The sequence below is a fragment of the Passer montanus genome, unplaced genomic scaffold (genome assembly GCF_014805655.1).
Source record: "Passer montanus isolate IOZ18808 unplaced genomic scaffold, ASM1480565v1 scaffold15, whole genome shotgun sequence".
NCBI classification, from domain to species: domain Eukaryota; kingdom Metazoa; phylum Chordata; class Aves; order Passeriformes; family Passeridae; genus Passer; species Passer montanus.
Genome location: NW_024362051.1, coordinates 12,843,685 through 12,859,053, shown reverse-complemented (window position 1 = coordinate 12,859,053; position 15,369 = coordinate 12,843,685). Strand labels below are relative to the sequence as shown.

The following is a 15,369-nucleotide window of genomic DNA, read 5'->3' as shown; positions in this document are numbered from 1 at the left end:
TCTCCTGTGTGTCTTCTTTCAAAAATTTTCATGCGTCCTGCTCAGCATTTAAATACTCCTACTTGTTTTTTGACTTCGTAGAAAATACGCTAAATTAAAAAGCTCTTTGTACCAGTTTTTACTGCTAAGAAAAAGTTTTTTCTGTGTAAAGAAATGCTTCAACCAACCTGAAAAAAGAGCAGTGCAGTCCTGAAACGTCCATCTTAACAGTGATTGTGTTTCTGTCTCTTCATTAGATGTGTCCATGGTTTTATTAATATTAACATGTTCATCCTGTGCACTGTATATGTAATTAATTTGGGTCTTATATTAATGAGCAGAAAGGGGTTTATGAGCAGTGCTGATGAGGCAGAGCTGACTGGTTTGGAAGGGATGGGGTGAAGCAGTCTTGGCCCTGCTGCTGGTGCTTTTGGATGAATTTTCTGTGAGAGGAGATCTCTCCTGGCACTTTGTACCTCCACAATTGAGAGCTGCTGGTTGAAAACAGCCCTGCAGTTGTGAATTGACTGCTCAGTGAAATGCCCTCTAATTGCTGCTGCAGAGGGATGGAAATTCATCAGTGCAATCTGAAAAGAGGAAGCTGGCAATGGAGAATTTCAGGAGCCATTCCCAGGCCTGGCAGTGAAGCTGTGTTTGGGTTTCTCTCATGCAGGCTCGGGGGTTTTGTCCCTCCAGCTCCTGCTGCTCAGTACGAAATTTCTTCACCTTGAGTGGGTGTGTGAGGTTTGTGCATTAGCGGGACCTTTCCAGGCGCAGAGCTGCTCTGGGATAGTGTCCTAATCCCCTGAGGAGCTCAGAGCCAGCCCCTACCCGGCAGCCAGTTTGGGATGGGCATGGGGGCCGGGCTGGGCCGGCGACCCCACAGCAGCCCCGATCCCATTGCGGATCCCACACAGCCTGGATCCCATGAGAGCCCTGATCCCATCATAGCTCCAATCCCATTGCAGATCCCACAACAGCCTGGATCCCATGAGAGCCCTGATCCCATCATAGCTCCAATCCCATTGTGGATTCCATGACAGCCTGGATCCCATCATAGCCCTGATCCCATCACAGCTCCGATCCCATCACGGCAGTCCCGATCCCATTGCGGATCCTACGACAGCCTGGATCCCATGAGAGCCCCAATCCCACGGCAGACCTGATCCCATCACAGCTCCGATCCCATCATAGCCCCGATCCCATTGTGGATTCCATGACAGCCTGGATCCGGTGAGAGCCCTAATCCTATGAGAGCTCTGATCCCATCATGGCCCCGATCCCGTTGCGGATCCCATGACAGCCTCAATTCCACCCCAGTCCCAATCCCATGGCGGATCCCATGACAGCCCCAGTTCCATCACAGCCCCGATCCCATCCCATCCCCAATCCCATGACAGTCCCGATCCCATCGCAGCCCCGATCCTATGACAATCCCGATCCCATTGCGGATCCCATGACAGCCCCAATTCCATCACAGTCCCGATCCCATGACAATCCCGATCCCATCCCCGCCCCGATTTTATGACACCCTCAATCCCATCCCAGCCCTGATCCCATGGCGGATCCCATCCCGCCCCGATCCTATCGCCGCCCCGATCCCATGACAATCCCGATCCCAGCCCTGATCCCATGATAATCCCGATCCCATGGCGGATCCCATGGCAGCCCCGATCCCACTGCACGCGCACCGCGCGCTCCCGCGGCCCCCCGGCTCCCGCACCGCGCGCTCCCGCCGCCACCGCTGACGCAACGGGCGCTGATTGGCGAGCGCCGGGCAGGGCGTGGCGGCAGGCCCCGCCCCCGCTGCCCTCAGAGCGCGGCCATGGCGTACGGCGGCCTGGCGGTGCCCATCATCGTCATGAGCGTGTTCTGGGGGGTGGTCGGCGGCGTCCTGCCCTGGCTCGTACCCAAGGGGCCGAACCGCGGGTGAGTGACCGGGGGGCGGCGGGCACCGGGCGCCTTCCCCTCCGTCCCCCGCGGCTGTGAGGAGGCCCCGGCGGAGGCGGCCCCTGAGGCGCCCCGAGGCTGCCGGGCCCGGCGCCGCCGCGGCCCCGCGGGCGCAGCACGGACGGGCCCGGCTGAGGGGCAGCGGAGCAGCCGCTCCTGGGGCTGCCAGGGCCGGGCGCTGCCCCCGGGGCCCCTCGCGGGTTTGGGTTTCCCCTGAGGCCCTGGCACAGCCCTGGATCCCTGGCAGTGCCCAAGGCCAGGCTGGACACTGGGGCTGGGAGCGCCTGGGATATTGGGATATTGGGATATTGGGATATTGGAGGGTGTCCCTGCCATGGCAGGGCGTGGAACGAGATGAGCTTTAAGGTCTTTTCCAGCCCAAACCATTCTCTGCAGGCAGAACGTCCTGTCTCAAGGTGGTTCACTGCCAGGCGGCATTTGAGCACCAGCTTCCCCTTTCTTTCCTTACTTGACCTTTCCTAACTCGCTCCGCCGTCCTCTGGTTCCACACTGGGTGAGGCTGGAAGGGCTGCAGAGGTGATTTCTGGTTAAATGTGTGCTGTGCCCTTGTGGCTGAGGACAGCAGCAGGGCTGCTAAGCTCAGGTTTTTCCTGCAGTGGTTGTGGCTGCTCAGATTAGAAAGCAGACAAGTTTTTGTGTTTCTCTTTTCTCTAGGAGATAATGGCTTCTTAATCTCTCTTCCTCTCTCTGACACTCCCTCTGCTCCACAGGTACCAACTGTCTTTTCTCTCAGTTCTTTATCTAAACCCTCAATATTCTTCTAGCTCTGATATTTCCTGCCTCACTGTCAAACCTGATGTGTGTCTCATGCCTGGAAACTTGCCTGTCCTCAGAAATATGGAAAAATGGCATGGAAGTGTGGGAATTCTGAGCCTCACCAACAGCAGCTACTGACCTGCCACGAGGTTGTTACTCAGATGGGGGAGGAAATGCATAGATGGAAATGCCTTTTTATAATTTAAAAAGAAAAAAACCCCAACACTTTGCCACTGAGTTCCATGAGCTGCAGAGATCACTGTTAAAAATCCCATTTCCTCTCCCATTTCATTCCCATCTGTGTGTGTGTAGCTGCAGTTTTGCCCTTTTCAATTTCAAGAGCTTGGTTCTTCCTTCTTTTCAGCTTTCCAGTGGTTTCTGACACAGCTGTGCTTCACCAAGAAAGGAAAATTTTACACGACAGCTTTGAGGTTTTATTTTGTATTCAGTTTTTAAACCCCTCATGTAAAATTAAAAGTGACAATTTGACACTCAAACTGTAAAGCAGAATTCTGCAAATGGAGAGAGCATTTACTGTGTGCATCCAGCCTCAGTGTTTCACTAATGTGAGGGACACTGCATGAGGTTTTGCTGCAGTTCCCAGGGATTTTGTTAAACCCACTGTAAACTGTTTGGCAGAGCTGTGTCAGTCCTGCAGGTCTGAGCTCTGCAGTTCACTCAGCTGGAAGAAGCCAGAACATTCACGTTGAGTCATCTTTCATATGATCAGAGTTGAACTGGTCCTTGTTTGCTGTGGGGCTTTTCTCTGTGGATCTTGTGGTCAGTCACAACAGCACACCTGATGACATTTCTCCTTCCTCTTGGCAGAGTTATCAACACCATGCTGGTGACCTGTGCTGTTTGCTGCTACCTGTTGTAAGTACAAACAATGTCCTGCCCCTTCAGCAAGGCCCACTCCTCTTGTAAACACAGGTTCCTTTTTTACAGCCTCAGGGCAGTCAGAAGCTTTTTGAATGTGTCACATGTGCTTTGACAGCTCTTGGAATTCTGAGCTCTAAAGACCTTCAGTGTGCTGAAGGAATTTTCCCGTTGGAAAATGCTGAATTAAAAGGAACCTGAATTCCTCCTGTTGTTTCTGACACATGACTGTGAGCTGTCCTCTGCATGGACTTGCTGTTCCTCCTCTCCAGTTCCCTGCCTCATTTGCTCACAATTATAATGATAATTCTAAGATTTTCCTTAGGCTTTTTTTGCCTTTATTCCTTTCCACTTTATATTTAATTCTGAGGTAATACTAACTCAAACCCACTGAACAGTTTTGCTTTTAGATTCCTTGAATATATTCTCAATAATCTGGTAGAGTGGTGGGTGGAAAAGCTGCTGCATGGTGGGTTTTTAGTGAGACTTTGATATATTAAGACAATTTATGTTTAAATGCACAGTGTATTTTGAGGCTGCCTCCTTTCTGTAGGAGATTTAGTAGGAATTACAAAGTGACTTGTTGAGAGTCTTCATATAATGTTTTTTAAAATCAGGATTTAAGCCAGCTGTAGCTGGAGAGTGCAAGACAAAGCTTGCTTGTGTTTTTCTCTCCCTCTTTTTAAAGTGTGAAGACTGATCTTGTAAAAAACTGCTGTGCAGAAATACCTTAGAAAGAATTTGTTGTGGAGAGTGAAGTGGTAAAAGTCTGGTTTCATCTTAAGGGTTAACTTGTTATAAAATTATTATTTGGAGTTCCATTCGAACCTGAGTACTGTTTGTACTTTCTTGAGCTATTTAGGCATTATTCATGCCATTCAAAGGAATTTAAAATGAATATTTAGAGAAATGCATCTCAGTGCTGACATGTTCCAGGAGAGGCCTGTTGGGTTGGACTGTGGCACAATTACACAGGTCTGCTTTAGGTTAATAATGAGATATCCAGGGTTAGCATCAGTTTATACTCTAGAAAACTTACTTCTCTTCAGAATATTTGGTGCGTGAACTCCTAAGAATTCACTCTTGCTTAACTGTAAAAGTCCAGCAAACTTGGCTCTCTTTTGTATCCACAGAAGTTTTTTAATTTAACATAAAATTATTATTTGGAGTTCCATTCGAACCTGAGTACTGTTTGTACTTTCTTGAGCTATTTAGGCATTATTCATGCCATTCAAAGGAATTTAAAATGAATATTTAGAGAAATGCATCTCAGTGCTGACATGTTCCAGGAGAGGCCTGTTGGGTTGGACTGTGGCACAATTACACAGGTCTGCTTTAGGTTAATAATGAGATATCCAGGGTTAGCATCAGTTTATACTCTAGAAAACTTATTTCTCTTCAGAATATTTGGTGTGTGAACTCCTAAGAATTCACTCTTGCTTAACTGTAAAAGTCCAGCAAACTTGGCTTCTGTTTTGTACCCAAAGAAGTTTTTAAATTTAAGTTTTGCTGAGTGGATATAGAAATTTGAGAATTTGTGCAAGCAGCTTGAGTTTGGGGTTGACATTTGGGAATGTCAGTGCTCTGGAGGTCTCCTTGCCCTGCACATGAAGTTTGTAACAGCCCAGTCTCATAACAGTCCCAAATGTTTGGCTAAGAAAGGACAATTTTTTTGGTGATTTTTACTGGATTGCTGCATTTATGTTACAGTAAGTTGGGTGGTTTTTAATTAGGAGAAGGGTTGAGCTTTGTTTTGGTTTTATTTAAAGTTCTCACTTGGGTTTTTTCTACAGAAATAATGCCCCACTCTTCTAAAACCCTTGAGGTTTGGAGTTTGTATTGTTTGAAGGAGTTTTCCTGGAGGTAAAGGCCATGTGGCATCTGCAGCATCCTCTGGGTTGTGATGTGAAATGTGTTTGTTGTAGAATTTCTGAACTTTTTGGCTAAATTCTGTGAACTCTTCCAATGTACAGTGTTATTGACTTGTAGGTTTAGTTGATTATTTTACCTAAACAGACCCATTATAAAGCCTACTGTTATTAACATGTTTTATAAACTATTATTTTGCATGTCCAGGGGTTCTTTGGTAAATTTCTAACTTGGTCTCTAACTTGTTTTCTGAAAGCCAAATTTCCTTTGGCTTTCTTCAATTATACTTTGGAAAAAAGAAAAAAAAAAAAAGCAGCAAAATCTTGGGATGTTTTCAACCCTCCGTAGTTGTACCCAACCACATAAATTGCATTTGTAGTGTCTGCTTGCCAGAATGCAACAAAAAGCAGATTTTGCTCATCATGTTCCAAGACAGAACTTGCCTCATCACAGAGTCCTTCATTTTTTATTTGCTCATTTATTCTGTATAAAATTGTAGAACAACTCTGTTTGGAAAGCACCTCAAAAGATCTGGTCCAGCCTTTTCCCTCTGTTTTATTCAAACATATGGAACTTTATTGTTCTTGCATTCTTTTCCTTTTGGGGAGGAATTACTGAAACATTTAAGACCTCAATTTTGGGTGGTTAAAGAAAGAGATTAATTTTTCATACCAGTCTTGAAGGAAGCCTAAGGAATTGTTTCTGGGGGTTCTTTAGTAGATATGTTAGGATTAAAATAATTTCTGCTGCCCCAGGTATCTGTGTGTCCTTGTGCTGTCCTGTGCTCCTGTCTACAGCTGTTTAATCTCTGCTAAAACTGCTTTTTTATTCTTTGAGTTATTTTTCCAGTTGAAAATAGGGAAAAAACAATTTCCTCTCTTCATTAAACACCACTTGATTGACAAATGAATTTCACTGAAACGAATTTTTTTGTCAATCACATTTCAACTTAAAGCTGTTTCTTCTGTATTTAGTTTTAACAGTGATAATTTTGAATAACCATATTGGTTACATGGGATTCATTTGGTTCTTCTGTGGAAGATATTTGCATCTAATTTGTGTACAGATCCTGTACCCAGCAGCCTTTTGAAGAACAAACCATTCTCAGGAACCTCATAAAACCTAAGGCAAAGTCCGAGGAGTTACTGCTGCAGAAATCAGAGGTTGCACCATATTGTGAGATACTGGCAGAGGCTAAATCTATTTTGCTGTGCACAAAGCAGTTCCTGAACAGTGTCATCATGTCCTAACAGAGGACAGGGTGCTTGGAAAATCATATTATTTGTTACTGATTCTAACAGGATTAAAATATGGATGCCCAAATTGACATTTAAACAGAGATAGCAGGACCTTAATTTGTAACACGAGCACAGACAGATGGCAGTTGTGGTGGGAAGACCTTTTAAAAAATCTTTCTGGTACAACAGAAGGGACTTTAATTTCCTTGTCTGAGCTGATAATTAACAGTAACTGTTCTAAGTGGGATCTGGTAGAATTTAAGGACCTGTGGGTGGCTCGAATGCCATACCTGCTTTTAGCAGCTCTGGAACATTGCATCTTGGCTACAGAGGTTTGTTTTACTGAATGCTGCTTTTTGTTGTGTGTTGTCACGCTGGATTGTTGTATAAAGCAGCATCACTTAAACAAAACACGGGAAAAGCTTTTTCATGCCTTACCTTGAATGCCAGGCAGCTGCAGCCTAACAACTGCTTTAAATTCCTCAGCCCTCGCAGGGCAGGGGGAGGAGGAGGCTGCTGCCCTAATGCCACCCTGCTCCCAGCTCGGCTGTCCAGCACGGCCCCAACAAATGCCTTTTGAAACCTTTTCCCAAAGCCTGGCTCCACAGGCTGAGCTTCTCACTGTGCTCCCAGCTCGTTTAATTCACAGCCATGCTGGGCCTGAGCTCGGGAGGTGAGGGATCGGTGCAAGGAGTTCCTGCTCTGCAGTGACAAAGGAATAATGTGCTTCAGCAGGCTTTTAGTGTTCTGCCCTCCTCCCACTTGTGTTACTTCAGGATGCTGGAGGCAGATGGCACAGTGCTCTTTGGATCTGTCTGTTGGATCTGAAACGTTAACCCTCACAAAGGAAATTCCCTGATAATTTTAAGAGCTAATTCGCTTTTCCCTTAAGTAGATTTAACATCATGGTTTCAGAATACATTGTTGTCAGTGCTTTGGACAGCAAAGTAGAAACGTGTCAACCTCAAGGATTTTGGCTGCTCTCAGTGGTGTCTTGCTGATGTTTTAATTCCTTTCTAGAGCCTGCTACGTGTCCCAATGCTTGTGTGACTGATGAACTGCTGCAGGCTCAGCTCCTTGTTTTAGCTGGAGTTCTACCCCGTGCAAAACTGAAAGGGGCATTGCAAAGAAATGTTGGTAAATTTGAGGAGGATTGATGTGTTTCCTTTGAGTCTGACCCACATCTGTGCCGTGCCTCTTGCAGGCAGCCGACCTGCACTTGGTTTGCTGGTCAGAGCATCAAGGTTTGTGTGGAATTTTCCATGACTGCCTAAGCACTCTGATACATTTGTGGCAGCTCCCATTACAAAGCTGCTCTGCTTTTTCTCCTCCTTACAAAGCATTCTAGAAATAGCAGACAGATGAGCCAGTGTGTTCACTAAATGTGTTTATATAGTTAGTATTTAATATAGATTTAAATCCGTGGAAGCATCCATTGCTTTTTCTGATTCTTGTAACGTTTACAAAGCAAATATATCTTTTAAGAGGAGAATATTTATTTCTGTTTAGCTTTCCTGGATATTTTCCACAAACTACATTCCTCTTGTTCTCAGTTCTGGCCGTGGCTTCTGCAGTGTTAGTTTGTGCTCTGCTCCAGTGACAAGGCTGCTGTGCTGATAATCTGGGGCTTGTGTCATATTTGGGTTGTTCTTGTGGGGTTCTTTTTTGGTCTTTTTTTGTGTTCTTTTGTATCCTTTTGCTGCAGGTCCCTGTTTCTTGACCTCTGTGCCAGGTTTAAATTCACTTTTGTTAAGTCTCTGAGCAGTATACCATGTCTGCAAGGACAGGTTGTCATGCACTGAGAAGCAAATGAGGGAGAGGATGTTTCTCAGAGGTTGTTGTTTAAAGGAGGCTTCAAAGGCACTGAAAAAAGCTCTTGTCTCTTCTATGTTTTCATCTTCTGAGCCCCCAAATACCTGAATTTCATGTGTCTCAAAACATTTTTCGGTCAGAAGAGAGGTGTGAGGGCAATGCTATCAGGTGGTTTTGTGTTGCTTTCAGTTGAACAGGACAATCTGTTTTGGCTGCAGAATGATTTGGTGCCATAACTTCATTGCTGGTGGCTGGTCCTTGTGTTTGAGCTTGAGTAGAATTTTTATTTGAACCTAGACCTTCCTCAATCGCCTTTTCTCCTCTGATAGGCCTCGTGTTTGGACAACCTTTCCACTGTCACAAGCTGTCCTTTGGCTGATTTGTCTCTGTTGGGTTGGGGGGTTGTTTTGCAGTTGGCTGATTGCAATTCTGGCTCAGCTCAACCCTCTCTTTGGGCCTCAGTTGAGCAATGAAACAATCTGGTACCTCAGATATCACTGGCCTTGAGGATGCCTGTGCTGTGCTGCACTTCATTGACAGGTGAGTATGGTCAGATTTATTGATGTGTTTGGTGTGTTAAAGCTTCAGGAGAGATTGAAGAGTAATGTGAGCAGGTGCTCAAACCAGCGTAGCTCTTTTGTAGAAGAAATCTGTCTTTCAGTAGGCTGCAACAAAACATTTTGGATGTTAGTCTGGATTGGATATGTGGAAAGCTTGAACTGAATTATTGACAGTCATTTTTCTTTCTATCCTGTCATGTAGTGCTGTGTTCAGGGGTTTGTAAGAACAAAACATTACTTCCAAAAAAAGATATAATTGGACTGAGTAACATAAGTGGATTTCCTAATCTTTACCAATTGTTCAACCTCTCCTCAAGCCTGCTACCATTTCATCTAAGACCTGTCCTGATTTCCAAGGCAACACAGCGTTGCTCTCATTCATCTGGGAGGTTGGAATGGGAGCTGCCATTAGAATGTTCTTTATCTCCTGAGCTCCCAGCTTGATGGTTTATTTTGTTTTTAATGACAGCCTGTGTGCAGCTTTAATCCCAGCTGAGCCTGGTGGTTGCTATCAGGGCACTGCTGCTGGAATGTGGTTCTTGCAGTTCCTGGCCTTTTTGACAGGGCCAGCAACAATAAAATGTTGTGCTAAAAGTACCTTGGTGCTGTTGGGCTTGTTCAGGAGGGCAGCGTTTGGAATTGAATGTTCCAATGAAGGAAATGTGGAAACAAGCAGCCATGATTATAGTTTTTAAGCTGCTAACTGAATAATTAAACACATTTTTTGTTTGTCCTTGTACAACAAGCTCAGTGCAGCAGGCAGTGACAGCTGATGTTACAGCTCTGTTAAATGCTTTCTGTGAAGTGTCCTGGACATTTGTTCCCCAGTTCCAGAGAAGGCTTCCTGGGAACTGGGATGTTGTCAGACTGGGCCTGTGTGTGTGTCTGCAGCTCCTTTTAAGCACCAGGCAGAAGCTAAAGGTAGACTTGGCCCTGCTTCAACTCCAGGCCTGTAATTAGCTAAGTCAGTCAAGCAGAATTTCCTAGGAGCATTTTCACTGCTTGGGTGCTAACATATAATTAGTTAGCTAAAACAGAGAACAGTGTGTTTTGGTAATGGGCACAAAGATCCCTGAATCCCATAGGATGATTCAGTTGCCTGGGATCTGAAATTGGAGTTATCTGGACATAAAAATTGGGTTTCATGATCTGTGTGTTGAAAGCAGCAAGGACAGGCAGGAGGTGAGACACAGCCTCTGGACTCCTGCTAACAGAACCAGGCCTTTCCCCTCCATTCCAGTGAAGGATTTTCCAGAGACCTGCAGTTAAATTTGTACCAAGGAAGAGAGGGAACTTGTGTATTTGAAGCTGACTGCAAAGTTTCTGAGGAGCTGTTTTTTAAACTTATTAATGGAGCATTTCAGCCCTGCATGCTGTTTTGTTACATGAAGGAGTTTGTTTTAACCTTTAATCTGATTTTATTGGCTTGATTTTGGAATAAAATTGTTGTCTCTGAAAAGGAAAGGCTTATAAAAGTAAAAGCATATAATAATTCTCAAATATCTGTTCTTTGTTGCTTGAAATGTGCTGTCCCAGGTCACACCACAGCAGTGTTGTTTGAGTGCTGTTGCAGGGCTGAGGTGCTCCTTGTCCTGTCCTTGCTCCTGTGGAGTTTGTGCCTAGACAGGAGCTGTGAGGGAGATTCCATGTGATAAGAGCTGGGATATCTCTCTGACACTGCATGGATTCCCATCAGTGTAGCAACCAGTTAATTCTGGATTTTGAGCTGTGCTTTTCCAGCATTCAGGGGACATGTACTATACTTGTTTCTGCCTCCTGTTCCTTTCAGTTGAGGTTTGGGTGGGTTAGTATGGAAAATGCAAAGAAAATAAAGTGCTAACTCCCAAAGCGGAAAGATCCTTAAAAATAAAGATGATTAAAGCAAACCCGTTTTACTTAACTGAGCAGCCTGAAAATGCTCCAGTGAGCTCCTCGTGTTCTGCTGAGGAGCTCTGCATATGCTGGCTTGATTGATCTGTGCCAAATTCCACGAGTTTGCTCTGTGTTTTCAGGCAGCCTCCCTCCCATCCAAGGGATGATTTTATAGCAATTCAGTTGATACATCACCAAGGCAGTGATGGCAGTGTGCAAGAGCACCCAGAGCTCTGTAAATCCAGGCTGTGCACTCGTCCAAGCTGTGATCCAGCAGTGCCTTTTCTCCTGAGCCTGGTGAATTCACAGGCTGTGTTCTCAGAGCTGGAGCTGTCTTTGTGCAGTGGAGAAGGGCTCTCATCCAGCTCGCTGGGTGCTGTTACAGCAATGAAAACATTTGAGGGAAATAGTTGTTCTACCAGCTTATAATGTAACTAAAACTACTTGCAGTAACTTCAGAAATGAAGCTGCCAAGAAAACATCTCCGCAGATGAATTATCTCCAGTTCTTGACCATTGCTCAGTGTGTCTGTGGAATGGAAATAGCTGTGATTAACAGCCAGGCCTTCAATTAGCAAACTGTCTCCATGGAAGGAATAATGAATGCCTCTTGCTTTGCAGGTGAAGAAGAGATGAAAAGCTGCACTGACCCAAAGGTGCCCTCTCTGGAGCTGGGTGGATGCAAAGCCTCAGTAATGCCTTAACCCTTCTAACGTTCTTCGAGTGGCTTCCTCAAAGTCCTGTGTTTTTTTCCTACTATTCCATTTAACAGAGTGCCTAATGCAATTTATACTCCTCTTTGGTACTGTCAATTTTTGACTGTTAACTCCAGATGTGATGAAAATTTCTATTTTTACGGGTCATGGAATCACGTTTCCTGTTCATTTTATCTGTAATAACTCTTTATATTTGCAGGTCTTAGCTTGTCTGTCAGTCATTGTGCTGTTCACCCCTGTTCTGTTTGCACTGGACAAAAATGTGTGCAATAAACTGTGTGAGGAGAGGAGAAACAGTGGTACCATGTGCTGATGGCAATTTTTATTTTTTTTTCTCCAAATGAATTGTATTCTTGAGAAATCTGGCCTTAAATTTCTCATGCCTGGAAATAAAACTAATCCTCTGCTTGATACAAAACGTTCTCGTGCCATGTTTAACTGTTATTTTTCTGTGGGTTTCATTGGATACTTGGAGGGGATATTCAGATGATGTGGATAAATTGGAATGAAGTTAAATAGCAGGAATAGATGGGGAACTGTTGCCTGTATTGAGACTTCTGGGGTAGATCTATAATAGGATTAAATTTTCAATTTAAAATTGCTGAAAGGTGCAGGAATAAGTGAATGCTTGACTTGAGAGCCTCTTCTCCAGGAACTTCCCATTGTCTGAGGGGGACTCAGAGCAGCAAAGGTAACGTGGTTAATTTGGAGGAAGCCTTCACTGTGATTGTGACAGGGGATTGTGTTGAGGGGGACTCAGAGCAGCAAAGGTAACGTGGTTAATTTGGAGGAAGCCTTCACTGTGATTGTGACAGGAGGCTGATTTAATCCCTGCCACATTTGGAGGATATTATAGGAGCAAATGGTTTGAATTGAGCAGGAAACGTTCCAGTTTTGTACTGACGTGACCCTTGCATGTGGAATTTCAGACCTGGGAAAGCGAGAGGTTCCTGAGGCTGCTCAGTGTCAGCTGGGATGGATCTGGGCTTTTGTTTGCTGAGGAGCAGCTTCAAAGTGCTGCTCCCTGAGTGCCTCCTTACCTCACATCCAGACAAATTACAGTTATTCCCTTCATTGTTAAGCACAAGGACACAAGGGAATGGTTAATATTTTATTTGCTTTTCCCTCTTGGATAGCACCATTAGCTTGTTCAGTGGGACAGCACTCATTACTACACAGGAAATTCCAAGATCCTGACATGTAACTTGCAGATCCAAAACTGGACAGTGTGAATTGCAAAAGAAGGAAGAAGGTGCCCATTATTACAAATAAGCATAGCAGCTGTTGGGACTGGAATAGTGGAATTTTTTGTCATGTTACCCTCTAAGAGCTGTGTTTTACCACGTAAGATGTTGTACACTGTCATGTTACACAGTCTGTACCAAATAATTCCAAGGAAAATTGAAACCAAGTGATCATATAAAAACTTAAAAGTTGTTGTTTGATTTTTGAAGTGTGTGGAGAATAAAATATGTTGACATTGTGTGAGGAGAGGGAGAGAAATACTCCAAGATATCACTGACAGATTTGAGATTTTGAAATATGTTGATCTGCTTGTCATATTTAGCCTGAAGTGAAATACCCCAAGAGAAAACCCTGAGTGACAAACAGTGCTGTTTATTGTGTTGCCACTGTCTTTAACAAGCTTTCTATTTTAGGTTCTAAGCTATCACTTGCTCTAGAAGAGAGAAGTAACAGAGTTCCCATGGGGTGTCTCACTGGTGCTGATTTTTATGGAAAGAGCTATTCCAAGCCAGGACAAAGAAGCCATGGAGCACTTTCCACCTAGATGCTTCCCAGAAGGACATTCCCCTTTTCCAGAGTGGTTAACTTTTCCTCTGAAGGAGATGCCAGGTGGTAGCATGACTGAAGAAGCTGAAGAATCATGTTTTGGTGTGTTCTGCTGGATGTTGCACGGTGGCTGGGGAATGGTCTGCTCCTGGTGTGCCAGGAATTGACACTGCTTGGGATAATTTCTTTTTTCTTTTTTTTTTTTTTTTTGCATGACTGCAGGAAATGAGAACAGAGGGATTCAGCCTCTGGTGTTGAACAAACAATGCAGGTACCAGAGCATTTGTCACACGTCCCTCTCTTGTCTGACAGCAGAAGAGAACGCAGAATGTTCAAGTATAAAAGAAAGAAGTTTGTGCTTGAAATGGAAAACCTGTGTTGAAATATATTTGGGTAAAAAATGAGGAAGGTGAAGGAAGCTGACGCCACAGTCAAGTTGTGAAGACTTTTAAGTCATAAACTCTGGCAATGTGTAGAGCAAGAATTCAGGTCAGGGTCATTTGAAATGCTTGTTCTGTTCATATTGTTTAGGAAATGCAAATATCTGCATCTCTGCCTGCCCCTGGAGGCTCTGTAGAAGTTTACTTTCTCTCTAGTGGAAATCATGGAAGCATTTTACTGTGAAGGGCTGAGTTATCAGAGGTGGGTGGCTGCTCCCTTGTTTCCAGAACTAAATGTCATGGACTCTCTGGGGCAAAAATAGAATAATTGGGGTGAAATGAAAAAACTTCTTTAAAGAATACAAGACCTTCTTTACAAATAGCAAGATAAGAACGGGTGGCTCTATTTTTTATTATGTTTATTAGCAATAATTTCTCCAGTTGTGCCTGAAGCAGTCCAGGCCAGCCACCTGTCACTGTGAAAGGTGGTTGTGCACGTAGCTGGAGACAGTAGGAAAAATTACAGAGCTGCAGGTCGGCAGACGGACGGATGCAGGGGACAAATGCGTGATTGGGGCCGCAGAGAGCAGGAGCGAGCTGCGGGACAGGAGCACAGCCCAGCCCCGGGAGTCGCGGCCGCGCCCCCGCCCCGCCGCGCTCTGCCCGCGGGCACCCGCCTCCCCGCCTTAAATACCCCCCGCGCGCCGCGCCGCCGTCACGTGCCGGGGACGGCCCCCTGCTATTGGGCGGCGCAGCCCCCCTTCCCTCCGCCCCCCCGCGCGCGCCCGCCCCCTCGGGCCACGTGAGGGCCGAGTCACGCGATTTCCGGGAACCCGTCAGGAAGGGACATAAACAAACAAACCCGGGGCCGCATGGAGGGGCCGGGCCGGGCCGCGGGGACGGGGATGGGGCCGGCGGCCCCTCCGCTGCGCTCGGCGCCGGGGGGGTGTGGCTGCCGGGGCGCGGGGGGTGTCCGGGGCCGGAGCGGGGCTCCGGGGCCCGCGGCCGGGCTGGGGGCCGTCAGAAGGGGCTGCAGGGACGGAGCGCGGGCTGAGCGGAGAGCTGTGGGCTTTGCCCCGGCCAGCCTCCGCCCGGCAGGAGCGGCCCGTGCCTTTACAAGGAAAGCGAGTGTGGCAGCGAGCGCCGGGAGAGGAGAGCGCCGTGCTGCCCTGGAGCCCGGCTGCTCCAGCTGCCCTGGAGCCCGGCAGCCGCGAGGCGGCTTCGGCAGCCCCTGCGCTCCTGCCTTTCGGGCTTGTAGTCGCCTCCTCCGTTTGCGACCTGTTTGCACGCCCGGGGCTGGCCCGTGACCGTGCGGGCTCTCCGTGCGGGGTGTGCTGGTGCCCCACGGGCGGCTCCGCTGCGAAGGCTGCGGGGCAGAGCTGGCAGCGGAGGGGGCTCACCGCTCCGCGAGCGCGGGGCAGGGCAGGACGGGACCGTCCCCGCTCCGGCGCGCCATTTATGTAACGACAGAGCGGCGGCACGGCTGCGAGCCGCGGCCCCGGGACGGGGCTTCCCCCGGGCAGCGCGGGTGCGCCCGGCTGCCCGCA

General features: G+C 46.6%; 2 protein-coding genes across 2 annotated transcripts in view; both read left to right on the top strand.

The window, feature by feature from the left end:
- The first annotated feature begins 1,773 nt into the window (after positions 1-1,773).
- ATP6V0E1 (ATPase H+ transporting V0 subunit e1) lies at positions 1,774-12,069 on the top strand. The gene is made up of 4 exons (XM_039701238.1): positions 1,774-1,908; positions 3,535-3,582; positions 8,918-9,044; positions 11,557-12,069. Exons 1-3 carry the CDS (start codon positions 1,805-1,807, stop codon positions 9,009-9,011), a joined length of 246 nt encoding a protein of 81 aa, XP_039557172.1. The 5' UTR covers positions 1,774-1,804; the 3' UTR covers positions 9,012-9,044; positions 11,557-12,069.
- Positions 3,938-15,369, top strand: part of CREBRF (CREB3 regulatory factor) — a 37,606-nt gene continuing 26,174 nt past the window's right edge. The window contains exon 1 of the mRNA XM_039701235.1: positions 3,938-3,955. The gene's annotated coding sequence lies outside the window, so the exon portion shown is untranslated. The remainder of the gene's footprint in view (positions 3,956-15,369) is intronic.

Bases quoted from the DNA above. Each gene is read 5' to 3' on its own strand.
- ATP6V0E1 (XM_039701238.1), top strand. From the start codon at position 1,805: ATGGCGTACGGCGGCCTGGCGGTGCCCATCATCGTCATGAGCGTGTTC. The intron at 1,909-3,534 runs GTGAGTGACCGG...TCCTCTTGGCAG, and splicing joins CCCAAGGGGCCGAACCGCGG to AGTTATCAACACCATGCTGG. The intron at 3,583-8,917 runs GTAAGTACAAAC...GTTGTTTTGCAG, and splicing joins GCTGTTTGCTGCTACCTGTT to TTGGCTGATTGCAATTCTGG.